The 26485-nt window shown below is 42.6% G+C and overlaps 1 protein-coding gene and 1 long non-coding RNA gene across 2 annotated transcripts; both read right to left on the bottom strand.

The window, feature by feature from the left end:
• On the bottom strand, nucleotides 1570–5233 carry LOC106507814. The gene is made up of 2 exons (XR_001304095.2): nucleotides 4690–5233; nucleotides 1570–2909 (listed from the first exon to the last, which is right to left on the bottom strand). It is a non-coding gene; the product is annotated as an uncharacterized LOC106507814 (long non-coding RNA).
• On the bottom strand, nucleotides 6517–26459 carry COQ2 (coenzyme Q2, polyprenyltransferase). Its single transcript, XM_003129357.5, has 7 exons — nucleotides 26189–26459; nucleotides 20528–20694; nucleotides 14250–14371; nucleotides 12873–12958; nucleotides 11603–11736; nucleotides 10256–10444; nucleotides 6517–7483 (listed from the first exon to the last, which is right to left on the bottom strand). Exons 1-7 carry the CDS (start codon nucleotides 26439–26441, stop codon nucleotides 7319–7321), a joined length of 1116 nt encoding a protein of 371 aa, XP_003129405.2. The 5' UTR covers nucleotides 26442–26459; the 3' UTR covers nucleotides 6517–7318.

Raw genomic sequence — 26485 nt, 5'->3', positions numbered from 1 at the left:
GGCTAACCTGCACACACAACGAAGACCAGCCAGAAACAAAGGAAGACGCTCGGAAACTGAGCATGGGAATGGGGGACAATTATGAAACCCCAATACCTTTTTCTTACATTCTTCTGCTTATACTGAGATCCTAACAGTTTTCAATTAATTCAATTAATTCATTTGTGCTAAAAACTCTTATCTGTAATATGTTTCCGAGTGAATTTTTAGAAATATTCAGCCTACGCCCAGGCCTTGCTGAAGGATCCGGCAGTGTCACGAGCTGTGGTGTAGGTCACAGATGTGGCTCGGATCTGATGTTGCTGTGGTTGTGGTGTAGACCGGCAGCTGTAGCTCCAATTGGACCCCTGGCCTGGGAACCTCCATATGCTATGGGTGCAGCTTTTTAAGCATTTAAAAAAAAAAAAAAAAGTATTCATTGATTATATTACGTCATGTCAGAGACACATAAACTCATTCCTAATGCTAAAATGTTAAATTTGTCCTTATCTCTCAAGGAAATCATGTAAACTAAAGACAATTAAGTGTTTATGAGGCATTCCTGAAACAAAACGTCACCTTGGATCCCAGTAATTCTCACTGATAGTGTGCTAGCATTTCTTTTGCCTAAGCAATAAAGTAGGACTCATGATAATCTGCTTTTGGTACAGTGCTCAGTGCTACTTAGAGAAAAAAAAAACTTTAATTTTAATTTTTAACTTAATTTTTAAAATTTTTGTATACAAAAGACTGGAAGATTACTGTCCATTTATAGTTGTAGAGCTAATATTTTTTAACAAATAATAATCACTTTAATTTTTAAAAGAAGATTCTTAGACTTTTAAACTGGTAAGTAAACAAATAGAAATCTAATCAGCATTTGTGTAATTACTTTCCATTTCTATATGTTGAACTTGTACTATATTAGTGCGTAGGATATTTCTTTTAAAGTTCATCCATAATTTTAACACTTTCTCTATTTTCTGTTCCACATTCTCTCACCCTAGGTAAGTCAAACCATTTAAGAAACTCAGGCCCTGGAGTTCACTTGTGGCTCAGAGGGTTAAAGATCCATCATTGTCACTGCTGTGTCACGTGGTTCAATGCCTGGCCTTAGAACTTCCACATGCAGAGAGCGCCACCAAAATTTTAAAAAAAAGAAACTCAAGCCCAGGAACTGAATGCTTTTTGTTTTGGGTGTTTTTCGTTTTGTTTTGTTTTTTTGTCTTTTTAGGGCTGAACCCGCGGCATATGTAAGTTCCCAGGCTAGGGGTCAAATCAGCTGTAGCCGCTGGCCTACACCACAGCCATAGCAATGCCAGATCTGAGCCGCATCTGCAGCCTACACCACACTTCACAGTAATGCCAGATCCTCAACCCACTGAGCGAGCCCGGGGATCAAATCTGAGTCCTCATGGATTCTAGTTAGATTCATTTCCACTGAGCCAAGAAGGGAACTCCCAGAAACTGAATGTTAAAATCATTCTCCTAAAAAAACCCCCTTAAAATTAGCTGTCTCTAAGTGAATAGATCCTCTTAGATGGTTTCTAGAAAAAGAGTTTGGAGCAGAGAAAGGAAGCTTAAAATGTCTACAGACATTCACAATATTTAATAAGCACATTCTGTGCTGTAAAAAGCATTATGCACATGATTCATTCAAAAAATATTTATTGAAAGCTTACTCAGTGTTAGACACTTTTCCAGGCTCCGGAGATAAGTACTGATCCATACTTGAGGAATCAGCCGCATCCTCATGGCACTTAGATTCTAGATCGTGAGGAGAGACAATACAGGAAATAAGCAAAATAAATTCTATCATGTTTCACTATGGAGGAAAATAAAGCAGAAAAAGAGAAAAGGAAGTTTGTGGTGACTGCGCAGTTTGAGAAAGGGAAGACAGGATTTAGGTTTCCCTGAGATGGTGATATTTGGGCAAAGACTGAAGGAGGTGAAGGAGCAGCCTTGATGGAGCCTGGAGGAAGCATTCGGGGAACCATACAGAAGCCTCTAGAGTGGGAGCCGTGTGGCAAGGGAGAGGGTGGGGGGAAGAGTCAGGAGACAACAGCCGTATCACACAGGACCTGAAGGCCATGCTTAGGACCTTGGCTTTACTCGGAGAGAACCCTGGCGCCCCGGGAGGTACTGAGGAGAGGCGTGACAGGTGCTGGCCTGTGTTTTAACATGTCCCTCAGGCGCTTTGGTGAGACCAGAATGAAAGGGGGCAAAAAGGAAAAGAAGGGAGACCAGTCAGCACTGGACCAGGATGGTAGCAGTGGAGAGAAAAGGTGGGATTCTGCATGTATTTTGAAGGCAAAGCCCAGAGTCTCTTCTCAGGTCTTGGATGTGGAATGTGAGAGAAAGACAGAAGGCATGGACAGTCCCAGGGTTTTGGCCAGACCAACAGAAAGCGTGGGTGCCATCACTGACGTGGCACAGAGGGTGGGGGAGGCTTGAGTGGGAAGACGGGGGGCTCAGTTTTGAACATGTTACGTTGGAGGTGGCTATCTGGCTTTCAAGGGGAAATGTTAAGCAAGGAGTTCGATATTCAATTCTGTTCAGTTCAAGTTCACGTTTAGGCTGTAGGAACACACTCCGGAGTAAGCGATGTACAAGTCATTTACAGTCAAGAGACTAGATGAGATCATTTTCTTGGGCAATCCTTACACCACGGCCAATGAGGTAGGTATTATTTTAATCCCCCTTTTAGATATAGAGAAACCAAAAGTGGAAGGTTTTTAGTTGGCTCTTAGTAACTGGATGGACATAAATGTTCATTCTTATATCAATTTCATCTATCAATAACTTGTTCTAATTACAGGTAAATTGTTTCTCTAGGCCTTAGTTTCCTTTCATGCAAAATTAGGGGATAAATGGTTTTCAAACTGGATTGTGTGAGAATCCCAAGGCTCCCCCGAAGTCCAGCAGGGGCCCTGTCAAATAAGAAACAGAGGCTCAGAAGGAAGAACTGAGGCACCTTCACACGTTAAAGGGTCAAGTCTCTGTTTTAATCTACAATTTATATAGTGGGGCTTTAAGATTTTATTGGAAAAATTGGTTTCTGTTGCCTATTTAACAGAAGTTAGAGAAATTCACTGCACTGAGTGGTCGATATGGTCCCTACCTATTCCAACAGTTCCAGTTATTCATTCAACAAACAATTCGTGCATGCTCATACTGTTCCAGGCACTGGGCCCTGCTCTTAGGATTCTAGCTCAATGTTGAGAAGAGAAGGAAAGCTGGGAAGCTTCCCATTTTCTGGTTAAAATGACAGGATGGGGAGGTATAACTGGGTATCTCTGTATTAATTGGCTATGATCTGTCCATTCATCCATTCTTCACCATCTGTTTATCATCATCTCAACTTATTCATGAAAGAACATCCAGATAGAAAGATAATACCATTGGTAACATGAACTTTAAAGGAACTGATATACTGATTTATATCAATGTTTGTTTTCTGCAGTTATTCACTTTTTTGTTTGTTTTTAGGGCTGCACCTACGGCACGCAGAGGTTCCCAGGCTAGGGCTCACATCAGAGCTGAAGCTGCCAGCCTACACCACAGCCCCGCCAGCTCCAAGCTGTGTCTGTGACCCACACCACAGCTCATGGCAACGCTGGATCCTTAACCCACTGAGCGAGGCCAGGGATGGAACTTGCACCCTCATGAACACTAGTCAGATTCTTAACCCACTGAGCCACGAGAACACTGAGTTTTTTGTTTTAAATGGCTGCACCCATAATGAAAACTTCCAGGGGCGAGGGATTGAACCTGACCGGCACCACAACAGGCTTTGAGATACACCACTCTTTAATGCTTACAGAGGCTCAGGTTTGGCAGATGACGTGGGGGCTGAGGGAAGTTCATCACGGGTCTGAAATCTCCCGCTGGCAGATGTTAGAGGGAAATTTCAGATAGGCCTGTTTGCTCCAAAGGCCAGGCCTTCATCTTCCTACCAGCTGCCAGGACAGTCGTGGTGGCAGAAGACTTGCTGACAAAGACCAGCCCAAGGGCGAGAAGGTATGCCGATTTGGGGGAATGGTCGGGCCTAATTGTGGAGGCCTTTACAATGTGGAAGTGGTATAAGGCTATTTATACAAAGAAGTACAGGAAGCAGGAGAGGCAGAACTTGAGACGTAATTTTCTGACTCTGTAAGCCAGATTCCCTGAGCTCCCAGTCCATCTCCACCCTCGCCATAAACTTATACTTGGTAAGTGTTTCCAAGTTCTTTCACATGCTTTCTATTTTCAACCTCAAGGTGACGCCACAGCAGAAAACTAGGACAAGGGCCCTCCTTCCCAAGACAGGACTGGTGAGTTTACTTGAGTCGTGGTACCCGTCTCAGCCATGTGGGGGACAGACAACTCTGACGGCAGGTGGACGACGGCTGCACTTCTCCCCCCTCTGGACTGTTTCAAGTCCATGATTTTCGAGGCAAATAATCTATTTCATTTTTCCCCCTTATATGTGCCTTACCATTAACATGACTTTTGCAGCCTTTCTACCTGGAGAGAGGAATGAAAAGCAACTAAAATAATTCAATTAAGCTTAAGTAGCTTTTTGAGAGCAAGAACATCTTTGGAGTTTTAACCTAGATTCTCCTGTCCCCATTTATCACAAATGGAGCTTCATCAACTTTAAGATTTGTTCCGTATTAACTTTCAACTGATTTAGGAAAATCAAACGAATTTGAAAAACATTGCACTTACCCTCTTCTAATTGGCACCAGTGCTTGGGGTAATATTTTAAGTATTTTAAAATATAAAGTGATGTGCAAATTATGTCGCCAGTCCTGAATAAATTGTGTAGATTTTGGCAAATTACAGAGCCAGTCCTCAACAGAATCATTGCCTTTTTAGACACTGGAGCTTTTTCCCTGAGTGGGAAAGCCATTCTGCCCCAAAGTTTCCTCCAAGGTCAAACTGTGATGCCACAGCAGGCCTCTGTGTTAACCCGATTCTTTTGGCTCTGCTCCTCTGCCACTTAGCCTGGCCGATATTCTTCCAGAGCACACACCTGCAAAGAGGCATTCAGAGATCAACATTTTCCTGCTATGACAAGTGGTGTATTTTTAAGAGACACAACCCTTTCCTAAGCTCAATTTTTTTTCATGGTTCTCATTTCATTCATTGTTGAAGATATTCCCCTGTCTGCTAAACTCTGTCATTTTTTTCATCTTTTCAGGGCTGCACCCGCAGCATATGGAGGTTCCCAGGCTAGGGGTCTAATCAGAGCTGTAGCCACTGGCCTACGCCAGAGCCACAGCAACGTGGGATCCGAGCCATGTCTGCAACCTACACCACAGCTCACGGCAACGCCGGATCCTTAACCCACTGAGTGAGGCCAGGGATCGAACCTGCAACCTCATGGTTCCTAGTCGGATTCGTTAATGACTGAGCCACAAAGGGAACCCCAAAACTCTGTATTTTTATTATTAATCTATTTTCTAGGAAAACTGTGTAAAATTTTGCTAAGCAAATCTTTTCTGGGGGTGGGTGTTGGCTAATATTTGTAAGAAAACAGCAATCAACCAAGATTTAAATTAAAATTTTAATTTATCTATCCTGGTACAGTGTCAGAATTAGACAGAAAAGTAACCATATTTCCCCCAAAATAGGGCGGTGTTTCTATTTCTTCTCCCCTTCGACTGCTTTGCTGCTGGAGCGGAGGACAGCACAGCCTGACGCCGCCGCCCTGAGTCTAGACACTCACTTTCCGTGCTTTGGTACTTGCTGGACACGGTCGGGCACACTTTTCCTGAGCTGACTTACCAGGGCCGGGCAGGCGTCAGCGCTCTGCACCAGCTGTACCGTCATCCTGTCACGAACGTCATTATTAGGCAACTTTGTATTTACTGCTGCCCACAATCCACATACGCAGCCAGCCAACTGCCGCCCACTACCCCACTGTCCATGACAGCCCCTTAAATGGAGTGAAGTATACTTTAGGCTGCTGCTGCTCAGTTCTGAAGAGGAAAAAGCCAACAGAGCAGGAAGTGCAGGTCGCATCTGTGTGTGAAATCTCAGCAACAGGGGCCAAGAAAAGGCCTCTGAGAAAGTGACATTTAGGAAAAGACTTGCAGTGACGGACTAAGACATAATCCGGGGGTTCTAGTCAAAGGCAACTGTACATGTAAAGGCCCCGGGCCAGGAGTCTGTCCAGCCTACGGGGAGCAGTGGGAGGCCAGCAGGGCTGGAGAGGGTGTGAGGACAGCTGCAGACAAGGCCAGATCAGGAGGGACCAAGCCGGTGACAAGACTTTTAGTTCATACTGGGTGACCTGGGGAGACCCTGGGGGGTTCTGAGCAAAGGAATGACATAATCTTAGAGAGGGAGTTCCCGTCGTGGCGCAGTGGTTAACGAATCCAACTAGGAACCATGAGGTTGCGGGTTCGGTCCCTGCCCTTGCTCAGTGGGTTAACGATCCGGCGTTGCTGTGAGCTGTGGTGTAGGTTGCAGACGCGTTGCTGTGGCTCTGGCGTAGGCCGGTGGCTGCAGCTCTGATTTGACCTCCATATGCCGCGGGAGCGGCCCAAAGAAATAGCAAAAAGACAAAAAAAAAAAAAAAAAAAAAAAAAAAAATCTTAGAGGGGTCTGGGGAAAAAAATCCCTCTGGCTGCTGTGTTGAGAATATTCTAAAGGGGGTAAGGGCAGAAACTGTACGCTTAACCAACATGCCACTATCCTATAAATTACAATCAGATGAGATAAAAAATAAATAGAAATTAAAACAGTCCCTGGTGACTGCCCGCTCCTTCTGGTCACTTTGGTTGCAGAGACCTCTCAAATCAATGTCAGGGCTGGTAACAACGGCAGTGTGTACGGGTACAGTAGGTAAAAAAGTTTATTTACTTACTTAAACTCCCCTAAAATATAAAAAAGAGTGGTTTCCTGAGTTACAGCTTTTGGCAGCAAGTAAAGGTCACAACAAAGAACAATAAGCCCCAACTTTCTGGAGCAGCTTTTATTTTCCCCTAAAGAGAGTCCATTTCCCTACAGACATTCATTTAGATGAGACATACCTCAGGCTTTTTCTAAAGTGCCAAAGCTCACATAATTCCCATAACTGCAGGCGAGAATGACAACGAGAAGAATGCATTAACTTAAACACTCCAGGTCCTCTCAAATCCTGGAGTCCCTGGTTTCTGCGACGGGGGAGAAGGTGCCTAGGACACTCTCGAAAATCTAGGCACATACGCTCTAGGTCTTCATCTTCTGGTCTGCAATCCTTCAACATATTTTAAGACTGTTTATTCAAATCTAATTATATGGTGAAAAGACGTGAGAGTGTTCTTCTGTAAAAGTCTGCTTTAAAACATCCCTAAACAAACGCAATCTGCTAACTTTCGATTCTATTATCCGTAAGTTTCTTTGTTTCACCTGTCTCCTTTTCTTTCCACAAATTCCCAAGGACAATCCCTGCAAAAAGCATCAGTCCTACTGTTCTGTTGGAGGTGAATTTATCCCAACAATCTTCCGGTCTGTGGATGTCCAGAGTGTAAACCTGCAAGGAAAGAACACACGCTGGGTGGGGACTCGGGGGGGCTTCTTCGCATCACAAATAAGCACATCGACACGAAGGAGACAAGAGCACTCCGCTGCAGTTTCAGGCGATGAGAAGCCCTTAACGTACGCACCCCAGACTGTTTCCCAATGTCAAACACATCTACCCTACCTCTCAGTGGGTATCATGTAAGCTGTGTCCTAGAACCTTGCACTTGACAGGTGCAGAACACTCTGAGAGGCAACACATATTATTCTTAATTCTACTTAGAAAGCTCTCCCTTGGAGTTCCCATCGTGGTGCAGCGGAAACAAATGTGACTAGTATCCATGAGGATGTGGGTTTGATCCATGACCCTGCTCAGTGGGTTAAGGATCCGGCATTGCCGTGAGCTGTGGTGTAGGTCGCAGACTCGCCTCAGATCCCATGTTGCTACGGCTGTGGTGTAGCCAGCAGCTACACCTCTGACTAGACCCGTAGCCTGGGAACCTCCACATGCCTCAGATGCAGCCCTAGAAAGACCAAAAAAAAAAAAAAAAAAAAAAAAAAAAAAGAGAGAGAAAGAATTCTCCCTTACACTGACTGACCTAACATCTGCTTCCTACAATGCCTACCTCCAGTTTAGTTTCATTGTTTGGAGAACGTTTCTCAACAAGTTACATTTGGGCAGGACAACTGTCTGTTGTGTAGGGCTGTCTAGTATATTAAGACATATTTAATATACCTTGCCCTCACCCACTAAATGCTTACAGTGGCTCTAACTTATTTATCATAACCCAAAATATCCCCATATATATGAAAATCTCCCTCCCATCCCCACATAAGCCCAGATCTACAGCTAGCGACCCACAACAAACACACTTTTCTCCATGGTTGGCCTCTAATTTTATCTGGAAAGTCTCATGGCCTGTTTTAAGAATTAGCACCCCTCATTTTCAACCTTTTTTTTTTTTTTTTTTTTTTTGCTTTTTTAAGGGCTGCACGTACGGCACATGGAAGTTCCCAGGCTAGGGATCTAATCGGAGCTACAGCTGCAGGCCTACACCACAGCTCACAGCACACCGGATCCTAAACCCACTGAGTGAGGCCAGGGATCGAACCCGTATCCTCATGGATCCTAGTTGGGTTCACTGCCACTGAGCCATGATGGGAATTCCTCAACTATTCTTTATTTTATTGTCTGCAGACTTAAAATCATCATAATTTCCTTTCTCTTCAAATATTAGAACACTATGTCCATCTTAAAGTACTATGTTAAGTACTGGACAGAGGACCGCAAATACAACTTAGAATATAGAGTGGGCTCCAAATAGTTCCTATAACATATGTGATTATCCTCATAATTTTTGCCTTCCTCTGTTAATAGCCAGGTGCTTAAACATTGCTAAACATGCATTATCCTGACCAGACGAACAAGTGACGACCAATCCCACAGAGCTGAGTAAAGACCAAAAGGGGATGCTGAGAAATTCTGAAGAAGAAAATGGTGAGGGAGTTCCCGCTGTGGCTCAGTGGTTAAGGAAACTGACTAGTATCCATGAGGATGCAGGTTCGATCCCTGGCCTCACTCAGTGGGTTAAGAATCCGGCGCTGCTGTGAGCTGTGGTATAGACCACTCATGTGGCTCGGATTCCAACTTGCTGTGGCTTTGGCGTGGGCCGGCAGCTACAGCTTTGATTGGATTCCTAGCCTGGGAACCTCCATATGCCACAGATGTGGCCCTAAAAGACAAAAAAAAAAAAAAAAAAAAAAAAAAAGGGGGGGGGTGCTATCTGGAGAATCCCAGAGAATCGGTAACTCATACCCTTTAGCTTTCCTAGTAAAGAAAGCACTGAAGGTGACAGGGCATGTGGTTTACTTTACGGATGTCAGATTTTAGCTTCCTTCAAACCATGTTATGCAAGTTCTGCTCATACTTACACCAATCTCTATAAAACAGGTGATCTAAATACCGGTTCACTAACATCTTTTCAATTCTGTTTAAAGAAAATAACAGCAATGCTGATGCAAAAATGCAGTCCATTTATAAGCAATCTCTTTAATTAAAATTCTATCTAATTCATTCACTTTACAAAAGCCAGTAATGCAGATCTGCCATATAAACATGTGGGGGCTGGGGTGCTGGGTGAAGATCCTGTTTCCTACATTGTAGTCAGAACTCTGACATGTTAGCATTTCATGTCTTATCTGGCCTTGCTCTCTACGCCAGTGGAACCCAAACATATGAATGATTCATCTGCTAACCATCAACAGAAGCCCACATTTAAAAAATGAGGTTGTGTCGATCCGTTTGCTTTCAGGGTAATTTAACTCAATCCACAACCTTAAGACATTGTTCAATAAGGTCCTACAGGATAGTTTAGGGAACTGCACTCAATACCCTGTGATAAACCATGATGGAAAATACGAAGGCTACACCCCGCCCCCCCGGATCACTTTACTGTACAGCAGAAACCAATACAACACTGTAAACCCACTACGTTTCAATTGAAAAAAGACACTGCTCAAATTTTTCTAAATAAGCATCAGAAACACTTCCAGGAAAATCAGAAGGAAAAAAATCTAGGTTTAGGTTTATATTACTCCTCTAAAATAATACAGCCAGCTTTTCCGTATGACATATTGGGGCAGGGAAGGGGTGGTTCGAGGCAGTACAAGCCACGTGGTTGTTGTAGGAAGTACCCTGCTTGGCAAACACAGTGGGCCTTTGGTTTAAACAATTTTTACATTTACACCAAGGAAAAATGAGGGAAAGACAAGGAAAAGATCAAACCTGGTGAGCCAGATGGGCTCCCACAGCAGCCAGGGCGATGTAGTAAGGTGCAGTCTGATCACTGTTCACTCCCACCAGGCTCAGGGCCCCCAGCATCGCCACACTGAAGCCACTGAGCCACTGCTTGGTGTCTTCCCGGAACCGCAGTGCCGTGGACTTAAGCCCAATCAAAGCATCATCTTTCTTGTCCTAACATTAGAAAGTAGTAAGAAATTGTCTGGACTTTATTGAGATTTAATTCATATGCCATACAATTCACCATTTTTAAGTAGGTAATTTAGTGGTTTTAGTATATTTCACAAGGTTGTGCAACCATCACTACCATCTAATTCCAAAAAGAAACTGCCTCTTTTATTTATTTATTTATTTTTTTGGGTCTTCTGTCTTTTTAAGGCCACACCTACAGCATATGGAGGTTCCCAGGCGCTAGGGGTCTAATCGGAGCTGTTGCTGCCGGCCTACACCACAGCCACATCAACATGGGATCGGAGCAGCGTCTGCCACCTTCCCCACAATTCACAGCAACGCTGGATCCTTAACCCACCGAGCAAGGCCAGGGATCGAACCTGAAACCTCATGGTTCCTAGTTGGATTCATTTCCACTGGGCCACGATGGGAACTCCAGAAACTATCTTTTAAAGTACATGCAGGAGTTCCCATCATGGAGCAGCAGAAATGAATCCGAGGAGGAAACATCCGAAGTTTCATGACAACAACTTCAATCCTACCCAATATGCGGCCTGGCATAGCCAATAGTAACAACAGTAACTCAGAATCATAGTCAATCAAAAATGAATGTGTAGGCCAAATCAAAGTTAAATGTTACTGTTAAAATTATCTTGCAGATCTATTTGTACATATCATTGTACTTTTATAACCCTATGCATTTTTTTTTTTTTTTTTTTTTTTTTGCTTTTTAGGGCTGCACCTGGGGCATAATGGAAGTTGCCAGGCTAGGGGTTGAACGGGAGCTGCAGCTGCCAGCCTACACCACAGCCACAGCCACACTAGATCCTTAACCCACTGAGCAAGGGCAGGCAGGAACTGAATCCTGTGACTTTTAACTATACTTTTACTAAATTTGCAGTCAAACTCTTCACATAGCTCCTCTTTACTGTGGAGTTCTCAAATCTCAATAATTCCCTATATACATGAAACTTACATAAAAAATTACAATGTTATATTAACGATTATACAATGTTACCACTGTTACACAATGTAACCACTGTTACTTCTTTTTAAAAAAGTCTAATGAAAAAAACTTTTCCTTTAATTTGGTTCTTATTTTAAAGTTCTTAAAAAACAACAATAATTACACCGAAGTTAGAAAAAAGGATATTTTTTTACCTGATGGGCATAGATAGTATCATATATCAGAGTCCACATAATTCCAGAAAAATAAAGAGGAAGGCAAACAGATGGCTCACAGGAGCCCTTGATAGCAGACCATCCAAGCAATGCTCCCCAATTAAAAGTCAATCCTACAATTAGTGAAACAGAGAGAAGAAACGTCTAGATGTACTTTAGAATTCCAAAGGGAAGGAGAGAGCCATCGGCATGTATTAAATGCTTTTACGCTTTAGGTTTGGTGTATGCTGTTTTCTCATGTTTCTTTCTTAAATTCTCTCAAGTCTCTGTGGTAGTTGTGAGCTACATGTTACCAAAAAAGAAACACAAAACCAGAGAGGCTAATTAACAATTAAAATAACATAGCCAACAGAAAGCATAGTATCTCCCCGATAAACAGGAAGTTTCATGACAACAACTTCAATCCTACCCAGTATGCGGCCTGGCATAGCCAATAAATAGCTGACCCTGGGGTTTGCAAGCAGACCTATCTGAGTCAAAGCCCTGTGTCCTTTCTGCTACTTCCCCTTCAAATTGCAGAAACAAGAATACAGACAAGAACACCTGTTCTTCAAGCCCACCCTCTCTGGAGACTCTGAACAAACATCCACAAGCTGACTGTCTCCATGTGTGAACCTAACCACTTCCCTACGCTTCAGACGGGGTACTGGACTGCCAGGCCCGCAGCCGCACTGCCATGCATGCTCTGGGGACCACAGAGGAGAAGCACTTCATCAGCTGAGGAGGAGGGATTCTGAGAGGAAGAGCAGGCAATGCAGGAGGAAAAAAGGGTTTCTGAGAAAAGATGTTTGGGACCCACTGAGTTTGAGGTACTGAGGGGCTAACTTCTCCCTGAGAAGTCTGAGGAAGGCTGCACAGACAGGGAGCTAAGCTCTGACACACTTTAACTCTTGTTCTCCTGCCTCACTGTGCTTCTACTCCAACCCCCAACGTCTTCAGGGCATCTAGATCAACCACCGAAGGAGAAGGGCAGGGTCGAGGCAGCGAATTTTCTTCTTCATGACATACCTGAGAGCATTTCAGAATATAATAATGATGACAATCTCAGCAAATGTGCAAGATATCTTAGCCAATAAAAATGGCTAATCGTCATCCTTTGTGAAAATCTATTCATGAAACAGAAAATTTCATGACAGACTTGACATTTTATCTCTGCCACATTCCACACACGCGTGTGTGTATTACATGTAAAAGTACAGCTTGAGGGTATTGAAGGAAAGCATTGGACTTATAGTTACTTCAAGCTCACCCAAGGCTAATTGAGGCCAGTAGGTAATTCTTTTCATTAGCGGGTAGGTGATGACAAGAAGCAGGGATGATGCTCCAAGAGCTATACTGAAACCAAGAAAAACATTACAAAGATTAATATCACCAGCTCGCAAAAACTGCTAAGACAACAACAGTAACACTAATTAGGAAATGATCTACCTTAAACTGTATTTTTCATCATGTAAAATTCTCTTCCTAGACTTTGATTCCTGGACTTTAATTAGTATAAAGGATAATCAGAAAACATTTTAAATGTTACGAACAACCAGACAAAATATAGTAGCTAACACATATACTACTTTCATGTACCAGGACTGTTCTAACTGCTCTACATATGTCAGCTCATTATAATCCTCACCACAACTCTAAGAGGCAGAGAGTTTTATTCCACTTGTTTTTTTGCAGATGAAGAAACCAAAGCACAAAGAGATAAAATAATCTGCCCACTGTCAAAGAGCTAGTCAGTAGCAGCGCCAAGATGCAAACCTAAGGCAGCTTGCCCCAGAGTCCAACATACTACCCACCATATGCTACGGCCTCTCTAAATTTTGCTTTCAAACATTAGGACAGCTAGTAAACTGAGACATTCTGACAGAGAACTAGAGTCAAGACAGCCTCTCTATGTGCGTGACAGGGTACTGTCTCTCTGGAAGATCACAAAGCACCTATGAAAGGATGACGACGTAAGGTATTCTGAGGAGCCTCACGGCTCGCCTCACACTACCCTCCAGGAACAACCCTTCAGAGTGCTTTCACCTGACTGAAGTGATAGGACAAGACAATCAGTTGAGTCTCTAGGAAGTACTGCTTACCTGCCAAACCTCTCTCTCTCGTCTGATTAAAGCACTATGTAAACAGCCCCTCTGAGGCACGGAAGTTTAATTCTCTCTCTCTTTAAAAAGTATGGGAATAAGTCGTCCACTTTGCTTTCCGTCACTGATTAAGAACGTGACTCCAGGAAAGAGCCAGTTCCTCTTTTTGCGAAGTCAGCATAATTACTCCTGCCTCTACTCACTTCAGAGATATTATCAGGATAAAGACAATTATACACATGGGTCAATACACACACTCCCATGTAGGCACCTAGAAAACCGAGCAAAGGGCTATCAGTCCTGGAGGGAACATGCAGTGCAAGTGCTGAAGGTGGCGCAGAACAAACAAAAGGCTGACCTCGTTCCTTTGGCTAAAAGCGTCCTTGACTTTACAATATGGTGACTTTTTTATATTGCTTACTTTATAGATAATTGATAGGTAATAAATAATTTTGTGACATAGATGTTTCAATTTTATTTGATACCTGCTTTCATTGTAAAGGAAAGATTTTTATACATAATTATGAAAACCACATTTACTATACCTATAGTGATTCAGACACAGAAGAACACCCAAGGCCAAGGTCAGTTGTGCCCCGAGAAAAACAAAGGATTGAAAAGTTGAAATGTCTCCAGCAGCTATTGGGCGACTTGCTGTTCTTGTAACCTTAACACATTAAAAAAAAGAGAGAGAGAGAGAGAGAGAGAGATACACTTTAGCCTCTGGAAACAGCTCAATCATTTATTTAAACATTATTCCAACAGATTGGCCCATGGTAGGCACTAAGGCAGAAATATGAATAAAAGGCAAATGCTGGAAATACTGCCAAGAATCAAAACTTCACATTTAAAATAGCTTTGAAAAGAACTAGAAATTCCCACCACTCATTCTCTTTTCCTTCCATCTCCCATCCCCATCTCCAGACAAACAAAACAGAACAACTCCCTTATGTATTTAGTTACCCGGCTTAGCAAGTATATGTTCAATCTCCATAGAGAAAAGAGGGACGATAATAATGAGAATTCTCAGGAAAGAGGAAATCACAGAGCATGTTAGCTAAGGCTGCTATCACGTGAACACTTTCAGTATGAGAAGCACTGCAATAGGAAATCAGATGTGAAGAGAGAAGACAGATTATCTGAATCTGAAAGTGGAAGCGCTTTTGCCAATATGTAGGAATGGGGCTGTGATCTTGCATGAACTGTACCCAAATACAAAGGGCAAACTCACTCGAAGAATATGAACAGAGCAATTATGTGAACAAATTATACGCATATTGTTCTTTTCTTTCCAAGGGATCATAAAGTCTGACTATTCTACATCAACCACACACACACACACACACACACACACACACACACACAGAGCATAACCACAATTTTCAGCATTGCCGGAATCTAAGAACTCAGGATTTGGGATCAGAGAGCCCAGCCTTTGAATCCAATTCCATCACTTCTTGGCAGTGTGAATTCTGACAAATTACTTAACCTCTCTGAGGCTTAGGTTACTTCCCCGTTCAAAGAGAAACAGAATGAGGGAGAGAGGTAATAAGAGCAGCGACCTCACAGAGCAGATGCAGTGTCTGTTGCAACTAAAGTCAACTATAACATAGTTTTGTACCATTTACATCAAAGGTTGGCAAACTACAGCCTGTGATCCAAATGCAGCTCTGTCTGTGTAGAGCCATGAGCTAAGAATGGATTTTCCTCCTATAAAAATGGATTGTGATGATCACTGTACAACTATAAATGTAATAAATTCATTGAGTAATAAAAAAATTTAAAAAAAAGAATGGATTTTTTTTTTTGGTGGTTGAAAATAAATTTTAAGAAGAGTAACATATTGTGCCACATGAAAATGTAAACTTCAAATTTCAGTGTCCATAAATAAGATCTTACTGAAACTGAGAAACACTCATTTGTTTACAAATTTTATGTGGCCACCTTCACACTGCAACAGAGTGAAGTAATTGCCACAAAGACTGTATGGCCCAAAAAGCCTAAAATATTTACTATCTAGTCCTTTCACAGAAAAATTTGCTGACCCAATTTACAGCCTGCTTCACCGTACAGTACGGCAGTTTGACAAAAACTAGAAGGACTCCTCTCGGTTAGTGCCAGAACTGGTTACCCTGTCCTTGACTGGATCCCTGCGGTTTCAAGTGGAAGTAGTCTTTGTGTTCTTATGTTTGCTTTAGTGTATGATTAGTCGTGCAAGTATCTGAAGGTTTACAGCGTGCTACTATTCTAAGAGCTATATACACATCATTGAATTGCATCATTGAATTGCTTTAACAACCATCTTTTAGCCACTCCCAAGTTCTTGGCATTCCTAAGTTTTAGGAAGCTGAGGCAGAGCGGCTCAACAACTTTCTAGGGTCACAGACACTAAGGGAGCCGTCAGTCCAGTCCCACCACCCACAGTACTAACCACAATATCGCACGGCCCCTCCAGTACAACGGGAATTACCCGACTAAACTTGAGAGCTGAAAATAACTACTCCATCAAAAGGCTAAAAATGAGGTACCATGATGATTAAAAAGCAGACTGGTCTGTATGAAACTGGAATGCTCAGGGCTTACAAAATCAGCTCATTAACATTGTTTCAATGTGACTGGACCTAATGTTCGTTGCATGGCTAGCAGATTACATACATCATCAAAACACATTACCCATATACCCTAGTAGCAATTAATTCATTATTAAGGTATTGGCAATTTATTTAGTCATCTAACATATTAAGCAAAACCCTGAGCCAAAACATATCCTTAACAATATACAGCCTTTAACAAATTGTAAGGTAAGCTTTACAATTTGACAAAGCTTTTTAAGCCATCCTTCAAAAGACATGCACATAACATTTTAAAATCCATGTTGGCAAAACCATCTCAGCAGCTATAAAACACTTATTTAAGTGTTCTGTTGTATGTCAACACAGAATCTGGATTCTTCTAATCAGAGAAAAATGGCATGTGGGAGGTGTAAACTATCTAATCAATTCCCTTTTATCTATGGAGGAAAAAAAATCAGAGAAAGCTAAAATGGCTGTATTTTGTTTAAAAAGTAAAAAAAGAAACCAGACACCTACGGTCAATTAATCTTTGACAAAGGAGGCAAGAACATAAAATTGGAAAAAGACAGTCTTTTCAGCAAGTATCGCTGGTAAAACCTGAACAGCTGCATGCAAATCAATGAAACTAGAACACACCCTCACACCATGCACGAAAATAAACTCAAAACGGCTTAAAGACTTAAACATAAGACAAGACACCATCAAACTCGTGGAAGAGAACACAGGCAAAACATTCTCTGACATCAACCTTACAAATGTTTTCCCAGGTCAGTCTCCCAAAGCAACAGAAACAAAAGCAAAAATAGAGCAATGGGACCTAATTAAACTGACAAGCTTTTACACAGCAAAGGAAACAAAAAAGAAAACAAAAAGACAACTTACAGAGTGGGAGAAAATAGTTTCAAATGATATAACTGATAAGGGCTTAATCTCTAAAATATACACACAATTTATACAACTCAACAGCAAAAAAGCCAACAACCCAACTGAAAAATGGGCAAAAGACCTGAATAGACATTTCTCCAAGGAAGATATGCAGATGGCCAACAAGCACATGAAAAAATGCTCAACATCCCTGATTATTAGAGAAATACAAACCAAAACTACCACGACATACCACCTCACACCAGTCAGAATGGCCATCATTAATAAGTCCACAAATAACAAATGTCGGATGGGGTGTGGAGAAAAGGGAACCCTCCTGAACTGTTGGTGGGAACGTAAGCTGGTACAACCACTATGGAGAACAGTATGGAGGTGCCTTAGAAATCTATACATAGAACTACCATATGACCCAGCAATCCCACTCTTGGGCATCTCTCTGGACAAAACTTTCCTTTAAAAAGACACATGCACCGCATGTTCATTGCAGCACTATTCACAACAGCCAAAACATGAAAACAACCCAAATGTCCATTGACAGATGACTGGATTAGGAAGATGTGGTATATATACACAATGGAGTTCTACTCAGCCATAAAAAAGAACAAATAATGCCATTTGCAGCAACATGGATGGAACTAGAGGCTCTCATACTGAGCAAAGGGAGTCAGAAGGAGAAAGACAAATACCATATGATATCACTTATATCTGGAATCTAATATAAGACAAAAATGAACTTTTCCACAGAAAAGAAAATCATGGACTTGGAGAATAGACCTGTGGTTGCCAAGAGGGAGGGAGTGAGATGGATGGGGAGCTTGGGGTTAATAGATGCAGACTATTGCCTTCGGGATGGATTAGCAATGATACCCTGCTGTGTAGCACTGGGAACTATGTCTAGTCACTTATGATGGAGCCTGATCATGTGAGAAAAAAGGATGTATACATGTATGTCTAACTGGGTCACCATGATGTACAGTAGAAAAAAATATATTGGGGAAATAAAAATAATAATAATGAAAAATTTTTAAAAAGTAGAAAAAGTTGGTTGGTTTCTTTTTTTGGTCTTTTTAGGGCTGCATCTGCAGCCTATGGAAGTTCTTAGGCTAGGGGTCAAATTGGAGCCAGAGCTGCCAGCCTACACTACAGCCAAAGCAATGCCAGATATAAACTGCATCTAAGACCTACGCTGCAGCTTATGGCAACACCAGATCCTTGACCTACTGAGCGAGGCCATGGATCAAACCTGCATCCTCATGAATACCCTGTCAGGGTCTTGACTCACTGAACCAAGAACAGACTCCCTATGATGCTCTTTTTAAACTTTTTCTTTTGAGGTAATTGTAGATTCACATGCAATTTTTAAAGACGTCTCTCCTGTTATTCTTTTTCCGGTTTCCCCAAAGGGAAGCATCTTGTAGCACTTCACAGCACATCATCACAATCAGGACTCTGACATTGGGCTGTTCTAAATGTGTTCAACAATTACGTTGACGTGACATGCCAATCACTCCTATGGTTGTGCAGAATGAAAAACTGACCAGGATGCGCGAACCACAAAATCAAGAAAGCATGCGCCTCCAGGCGCGGACCAAGGCATCCTCATCAGGTCACTGAGACAGAGAAATGCCTTTACTCTAGGCATCTCCCACTACCTCCAGCCACACACAAACTCCACAGCTGCAGTTGTCAAGCATCATATACTTTATCTCACAGCCATGCCTCTCTATCTGCTATTCTCTTTGCCTAGAGTGACCTTCACCTTCCAGCCCAGGTAGTATGGAGGTACCTCAGAAAACTAAATATAGATCTACCATATGACCCAGCAATCCCACTCTTGGGCATATATCAGACAAAACTTTTCTTGAAAAAGATATACACGTACCCCTATGTTCACTGCAGCACTATTCACAACAGCCAAGACATGGAAACAACCTAAATGTCCATCAACAGATGATTGAATTAGGAAGGTGTGGTATATATACACAATGGAATACTACTCAGCCATAAAAAAGAACAAAATAATGCCACTTGCAGCAACATGGATGGAACTAGAGACTCTCACGCTAAGTGAAGTAAGTCAGAAAGAGAAAGACAGGGATGCACCGAGGGTTTGGGATGGAAACGCTATAAAATTTGGTTGTGATGACTGCTGTCCACCTATAAATGTAATAAAATTCATTAATTAAAAAAAAAAGAAAGACAAAGACAAATACCATACGATAGCCCTTATATGGAATCTCATATACAGCACAAATGAACGTTTCCACAGGAAAGCAACTCAAGGACCTGGAGAACAGACTTGTGGTTGCCAAGGGGGAAGAGGTGGGAGTGGGAGGGACTGGGAGCTTGGGGTTAATAGATACAAACTATTGTATTTGGAGTGGATGAGCAATGAGATCCTGCTGTATGGCACAGGGACCTAGATCTAGTTACTTGTGAGGGAACATGATGGAGGATAATGTGAAAAAAGGAATATATATATGTATGACTGGGTCACTTTGCTGTACAGTAGAAACTGACAGAATACTATAAATCAACTATAATGGAAAAAATTAAAATCTTAAAAAAAACCTCATCCTTTTTTTTTTTTAAAGAAAGTTTATTTACTTGATTATTTACTCAAGCATTTAATGATCTTGTACTTGCTATAGTATAGCTGCTGGACTAAAAAGCAAACAAGACAGATCTCTCCCTTGAGAAAATAAGGGTCTGCTGACGAACAAAGAAATAATTACACATACGCATAAGAACATGCAGAGAAAACAATCCAGAGAAACAGAATGTATCAAACCTTAACTGAAGGTTTCTCTGGGGTCTGGGAGAGGAGCTAAGGACGACCCGCACTTTCTATCCTTTCTACTTCTGTACTGTCCGAGTTTCTCAGAACACACAGGTGTTATTTTTCCAAGGAGAAAACGAGAATACACTTATTTTTTTTTCTAAGAAATGATTATAGCAAATGCTAATAGGGCAACCCTGGTTCATTTAAATTAAGACGTGACTTACATATATGAATAGTCACAGCTTCAACATAAAACACTAAGGAAGGAATGACAGTTTTTTGCGACACCTAAAGATTCAGGATGGAATTTTGACCTTCACTCCTAACACCCCTGGCCTTTCAAATTCTAACTCATTTTGTGAAAATGAAGTACACACCTTACCCCCATGGCCATCCGTGCCGAGAAAGGAAGTACACTGCACTTCGCAACATCAGCTTTTCAACTGATACCGGCACGTCTCATGCTGGATTTCAGTGAGGACATGAAACGATCCTGTTGCTTTATGTGGTGTAAAAGTGATGCCACAGGCCTACACTGGAGAACTGAGAGGAGCCTCTCTGTGCCTTTCCAGGACAAATCTACCTTTTTATCGTAGTCCTGGTCCCACATGTCATTAATAGTACAGCCTGCTCCACGCATCAGAACAGCTCCAGTGCCAAAGAGGGATAACATGCACCAATCTGGAAAACAACCTGGTTCAGCCGCCAAACCAATGCTCCAGGTACACGGCAGATACAGCAGCCAGGTTCCTGAACAAAAACAAAAACACAAAAAAGGTAACAATTAAAGTTAGTTAACCCTCTTCATTTGAGCACTGCATCCCAAAGAAGGGACACAAAGTCAAAAACACATGACAAAACTGGGAAAATAAACTTGCAACTCATGGAACAAAGGACTATTCTCCCAAATACGTAGCATTTCCAGAAGCTGGAGATCAAGAGCCCAACGGAAAAATGGACAAAAAACATAACAGAAAATTACCAATGGCTCTTATACCAATGAAATGATACTCGACTTTGAGAAATACTCATTAAAATTACACTGAGATAATATTTCTCACCTACCAGATTAGCAAGACCCAAAGTCTGATTACATACCCTGGGGAGCTGGATACTTCCATGTATTTCTGATAAGGTTACAAACATCCAACTCCTATGGAAGGCACGCTGAAAACTGTTACCATATACATGTACATGTGTGTGTATACATATGTACATGCATACATATATAAAACAAATACATACATTTGAATGTGTATGTTCACAGACCAGCAGGAAGGATATATTAGAAACTGACACTAATAGTTGCCTTTGGGGAGAACTGGTTGGTTGACAGACTTAAGCTTTTACTCTACACCCTAGTACCTTCTGAATTCTGTATCTAATGCATGAATTATCTGCTCAAAAAACAGTAAACCTCATTGTTGTTAATACAATATAAAAAAGTGGTCTTGGGGAAGGCAGGTATTTACTTATTTAATATTCTGCACAAATGGGATTAGGTACTCAGCCTGTAAACTAGATGAAATTAAGCTAAAACCAAACAGACGGTAAGGATAGGAGACTCCACATGTGAATTTAGTAGATATCCAATTTTCAAAAGAAAATCTTTCAACAAATGTTTGGATATTGCACCTGCTAGATAAACTCTGAGTTTTCCTTTCCTATTTGGCAATGTAGGAGTGTAGGGAAGCAAAATGTGCCACCCCCAAATGAGTCCCTTTGGCTGAGGATTATTTTAGGTTGATTAATTTTAAGGAACAGAAACACCCCCTTAACTGCATAAAAAAATTTAGATAATAGGCCCGTTACCAGAGTAGAGCTGTCATCAGATATCTGCAAAAAATATGGGCCAGGTGTGATGGGGGAAACTGGGCAGGGCCTAGAGATCAGACTGTTTACCAAACATTTGCTTTTCTGTCTTCATATGAACCACCCTTCTCCCCTCTGAAGTCCCAAGCCATTACCCTGAAAACCCTACTGTGTCTTTAGCTAAAGATGATATTTAAGGTGAAAGTATTTTGGCAAGTTACTGAGTCTTCCTGGGTCTCTCCCATGCATACAGTGTCATTAAACTGAGCCCTGGTGGCTCAGTAGGTTAAGAAACTGGCATTGTCACTGCTATGGCTTGGGTTTGATCTCTGGCCCCAGAACTTCCACATGCTGCAGATACAGCTGAAAAAAAAACCCCAAACCACACTTTTGTTTGATTTTTTTTCCCTGTTAACCTATCTCATGTTAATTTAAATTTAACGCTTAGAGTTCACTTGAAAGAGGAATAGGATACGCACATAAAGAAAGACCAGATCCTGTACAAAATGTCAAATGAGAAAATTCTTATAATCATGTTTAAATTTCATTAAGCTTAAGCTTTGTTCATTTGCAAATATTTATAAAGCACATACTTTGTACCAGAGCTGTGCCAGGCACTGGAAATACAATGGAGACTGTGAGAGCCGGTTGCTGCCATCTCACAGCTTTTAAGTCAAAGGGAAGAAACAGAGTTCAACTAACAGTAGCAATAAAATAGCTCAATTCAACAACTGGGAAAGTACAGGATCCTAAGAAGGCATAAAACGGTGTCACCCATGTTAACTGGGGAGGGAGTGAGGAAAAGTCAGAAAGGCTTTTTCCAAAAGGGGGTTAAAATTACACTGTAGAAAAGGAGAGACTAAAAATGAGAAATGAACAGGCCAGACCTGAATTCAGATTGTCCTGGACAGACTCATAGTCAGTGCGTTCAAAACAATTAACATTCACTAAGTGTTTGTGAAATACCAGCCAGTGTTCTAAATGCTTTATACACATAAACACTTTAATCCTCAAAAATACCCTTGTAAAGTAGGTACTACTATTATTATTCCTATTTTACAGATGGGGAAACAGATGCACAGGGAGGTGCATCAAAAAATGAGCAGAAGGAATTCCCGTCGTGGCGCAGTGGTTAATGAATCTGACTAGGAACCATGAGGTCGCGGGTTTGATCCCTGCCCTTGCTCAGTGGGTTAATAATCCGGCGTTGCCGTGAGCTGTGGTGTAGGTTGCAGACGCGGCTCGGATCCCGCGTTGCTGTGGCTCTGGCGCAGGCCAGGGCTTGCAGCTCTGATTCGACCCCTAGCCTGGGAACCTCCATATGCCGCGGGAGCAGCCCAAAGAAATAGCAAAAAAGACCAAAAAAAAAAAAAGAGCAGAAGGGAGTTCCCTTCGTGGCTCAGTGGTTAACGAATCCGACTAGGAATCATGAGGTTGTGGGTTCGATCCCTGGCCTTGCTCAGTGGACTAAGGATCCTGCATTGCCGCAAGCTGTGGTGTAGGTCGAAGACACAGCTTGGATCCCACGTTGCTGTGGTTCTGGCGTATGCTGGCGGCTACAGCTCTGATTCGACCCCTAGCCCTGGGAACCTCCACATGCCGCAGGTGCGGCCCTAGAAAAGGCAGAGAGACAAAAAGACAAAAAAAAAAAAAAAAGGCAGAAAATCTAAACAGACAGTTCTCCAAAGAAGACATACAGATGGCCAAAAACACATAAAGAGATGTTTGACATCACTCATCATTAGAGAAGGGGTGTGGAGAAAAGAGGACCCTATGGCACTGTTGGTGGGAATGCAAACTGGTGCAACCTCTGTGGAAAGCAGTACGGAGGTCACTCAGAAAACTAAACACAGAACTACCATTGGATCCAGCAATCCCACTCCTGGGCATCTACCCAGAGAAAACCGTGACTTGCAAAGACACATGTACTCCAGTGTTCACTGAGGCACTATATACAACAGCCAAGACACGGAGACAACCTAAATGTCCTTCGACAGAGGAGTGGATCCAGAAGATGTGGTCCATTTACACAATGGAATACTACTCAGCCATTAAAAGGAAAGAAATACCAGCATTTTTAGCAACACGGATGGACCTAGAAATAGAAATGATCATGCTAAGTAAAGTCAGTCAGACAATGAGACACCAACATCAAATGCTTTCACTGACGTGGAATCTGAAAAAAGGACACAATGAACTTCTTTGCAGAAGAGATACTGACTCACAGCCTTCGAAAAACTTACTGTTTCCAAAGGAGACAGGCTGGCGGGTGGAGGAATGTGCTGGGGGTTTGGGATGGAAATGCTATAAAATTGGGTTATGCTGATCATTGTACAACTATAAATGTAAAAAAAAATCATTGAGTAATAATAAAAAAACAAAAAATGAATAGGTTTCAGAAAGAAATGTTCATGATAGAAAAAGTAAAAACTGAGAGAGTAAAGTGAACAAGCATTCTGAGAGCTAAGGGGCAGACCAAAGAGCCCGTGTACATTGACTCTAGAATTCATTCACTAATGACACATTATTTTCAGGACAACATAATCAGCCATAAATGCAGTAAAACCAGTTACACCACCAATTCAGTGGAAAGAGTGCCACCTGCTGAAACTTCCTGAATTACTGTAGTTAGTGACAGGGTCAGGGTTGTAGAAGTTGCAATCCTTTCTGAAAAACAATAAAACCCACTTTTTAACAAAACCAAACAATAAATACGAAATTACTCCACAAAAGAAGAATTTATGTAAAGAAATATCAAACCTGGACTTCTACCACCTCAATTTATTGTTTCTAACATACAGGAGGGGCTCAAAAAATGTTCGCTGAACGAATTCTATCAGTACTATTCTAACAATAACAGCTTTACTCACCTATAATCCCTTTATTGTTGCTAATTAAGTGGTGGGAGGGTCTAGCCCCTTAAGGGAGAAGCCAGAGATTTAAGGAAACGGTGATCTTGGATCCCTGCAGGCCTACACCACAGCTCTGCCACACGGATCCCAAGAACAGAAGAGGCTCCAGATCAGAACGGCACTTGGAAATTCATGCTATCTACTTGTTATCTCTCCCCAAAATTGAAAGGGGTCGTGATGGCAAGACTGTGCCTATTGTTTAGCTTTTATACGCTTTAAAAAATTGGCTTTTATGCTTTAATTGCTGACTGTTATAAATTCTTAGCGCTCTGATCCCAAGTTGGCAGTGCATAAAGCTAGAACACCAAAACCAAGGCCTAATTTGGGGTCTTGGCTGGGCAAAGGTGGAGCGACTTTATCTAGGCATTTGGATGTATTTCAACTCACTGCAACGTAAATGCCATCATCCAGATCACCTGGAGTTCAGCCTCTACCCTCCCTACCAACTGTCTGTCCATCCTTCTTCAGTCCAGCTCTTATCTGGCCTTGACTCCCACTATATCCTCTGCCCACCTGCGGTTCCACATCAGCTTGTATCCTTAGCGTTCCAACACTCCACCCTTGGGTCTTGGCAAAAATATTTCCCTCACCAATTAAGAGCTCTTTCCTTCTCTACAAAATCTACTTGTCCTGAGGTGCACATTCTACTTGATTTTTTTTTTCCAGCAATGGAGAATCACAATAATTACTCTTTTCCCTGCTGCATCTCTTATCTGTATCACTTATATTTGATCCCATACTTTCCCACCTCACCCAATACTTTGTCTTTTTTAACTAGACCGGGGGTTCTTTGAAAATGCAGCGTTTCCATCGCTTTTTCTAAACCCAAGGCTAAGCGATGTTGAAGGAACTAATTCATTCAGTGCTACTGCCAGGCTCTGTTCTAGACACTAGTTATAAATGTACCATATAAGGGAGGCTTATTCTGTAGTGGACACATTTATCAAACAATAAATGCGTGAGGTTACTTAGTGGCCAGTGCTAAGAAGAAAAACGGGAGGGTACAAAGATAGAGGGAGGTGATATTCTACATGGGAAGATCAGGGAAACCCTCCCTTAAGAGGAGATGGTGAACTAGTAAGTAGTCCCTAAGTGCTGTACCCGCTGCATTTGAATGAATTAAATCTTCGTGGCGCAGGCAGAGTACTAAAACACTCAGCATCCAAAAAGCCCGCTCTGCCAAAAAGCCCTAGTTGCCTCAGCGTCTTTATCATCTCAAACACTTGCTCGGGAGCCTCACTGGATCCTGGGAAGAATGAACCACAACGAATGTGGAAGCGCTTCCATTCTGGAAATCCGCGCAGACGCAGGGATACGGGCACGGAATTTCCGCGCGACTCACCACGTGAACTAGGCTTTGTGATAAGCGAATTTTTTGCTTAGGACTCAGAGGGGCGTGGAAGCCGCCTGGTCGCTTGGGAGCTCGCCCCGTTCGGGTGTCTTGGGGGTAGTCGGCTTCCGGGAGTCACTCCCACTGCGGCGCCGGCAGCGCCCGGCCCGCCGCGCGCGTCCGCACTCACCTATGGGCTTGTCCAACCGCATGAGGCGCAGGTAGGGCTGCAGCGGGCGGGGCGCCGCGTTCACGACTGCCGCCGCCGACAGACTCCGCCGCCGCCCGCGCGGCTCGCGCCCGGCCGAGGGCTGCCGGCCCCACGCGTGGAGGCCGCCGGCCGCGCGCGCCAAGGCCAGCGAGCGGCCACGCCAACCCCACAGCCACGCCTGCGTCCTGGCCCGCAACGCCCGCGCGAGCCCCGCGCCGCCCGCGCCTAGCATGGCGCTCGGGAGAGCTCCGGCGCGCTGGCCTGACGTCACTCCCG

Source organism: Sus scrofa, chromosome 8 (assembly GCF_000003025.6).
Source record: "Sus scrofa isolate TJ Tabasco breed Duroc chromosome 8, Sscrofa11.1, whole genome shotgun sequence".
Classification (NCBI taxonomy): Eukaryota; Metazoa; Chordata; class Mammalia; order Artiodactyla; family Suidae; genus Sus; species Sus scrofa.
This window is presented reverse-complemented; position numbering and strand designations above follow the sequence as displayed.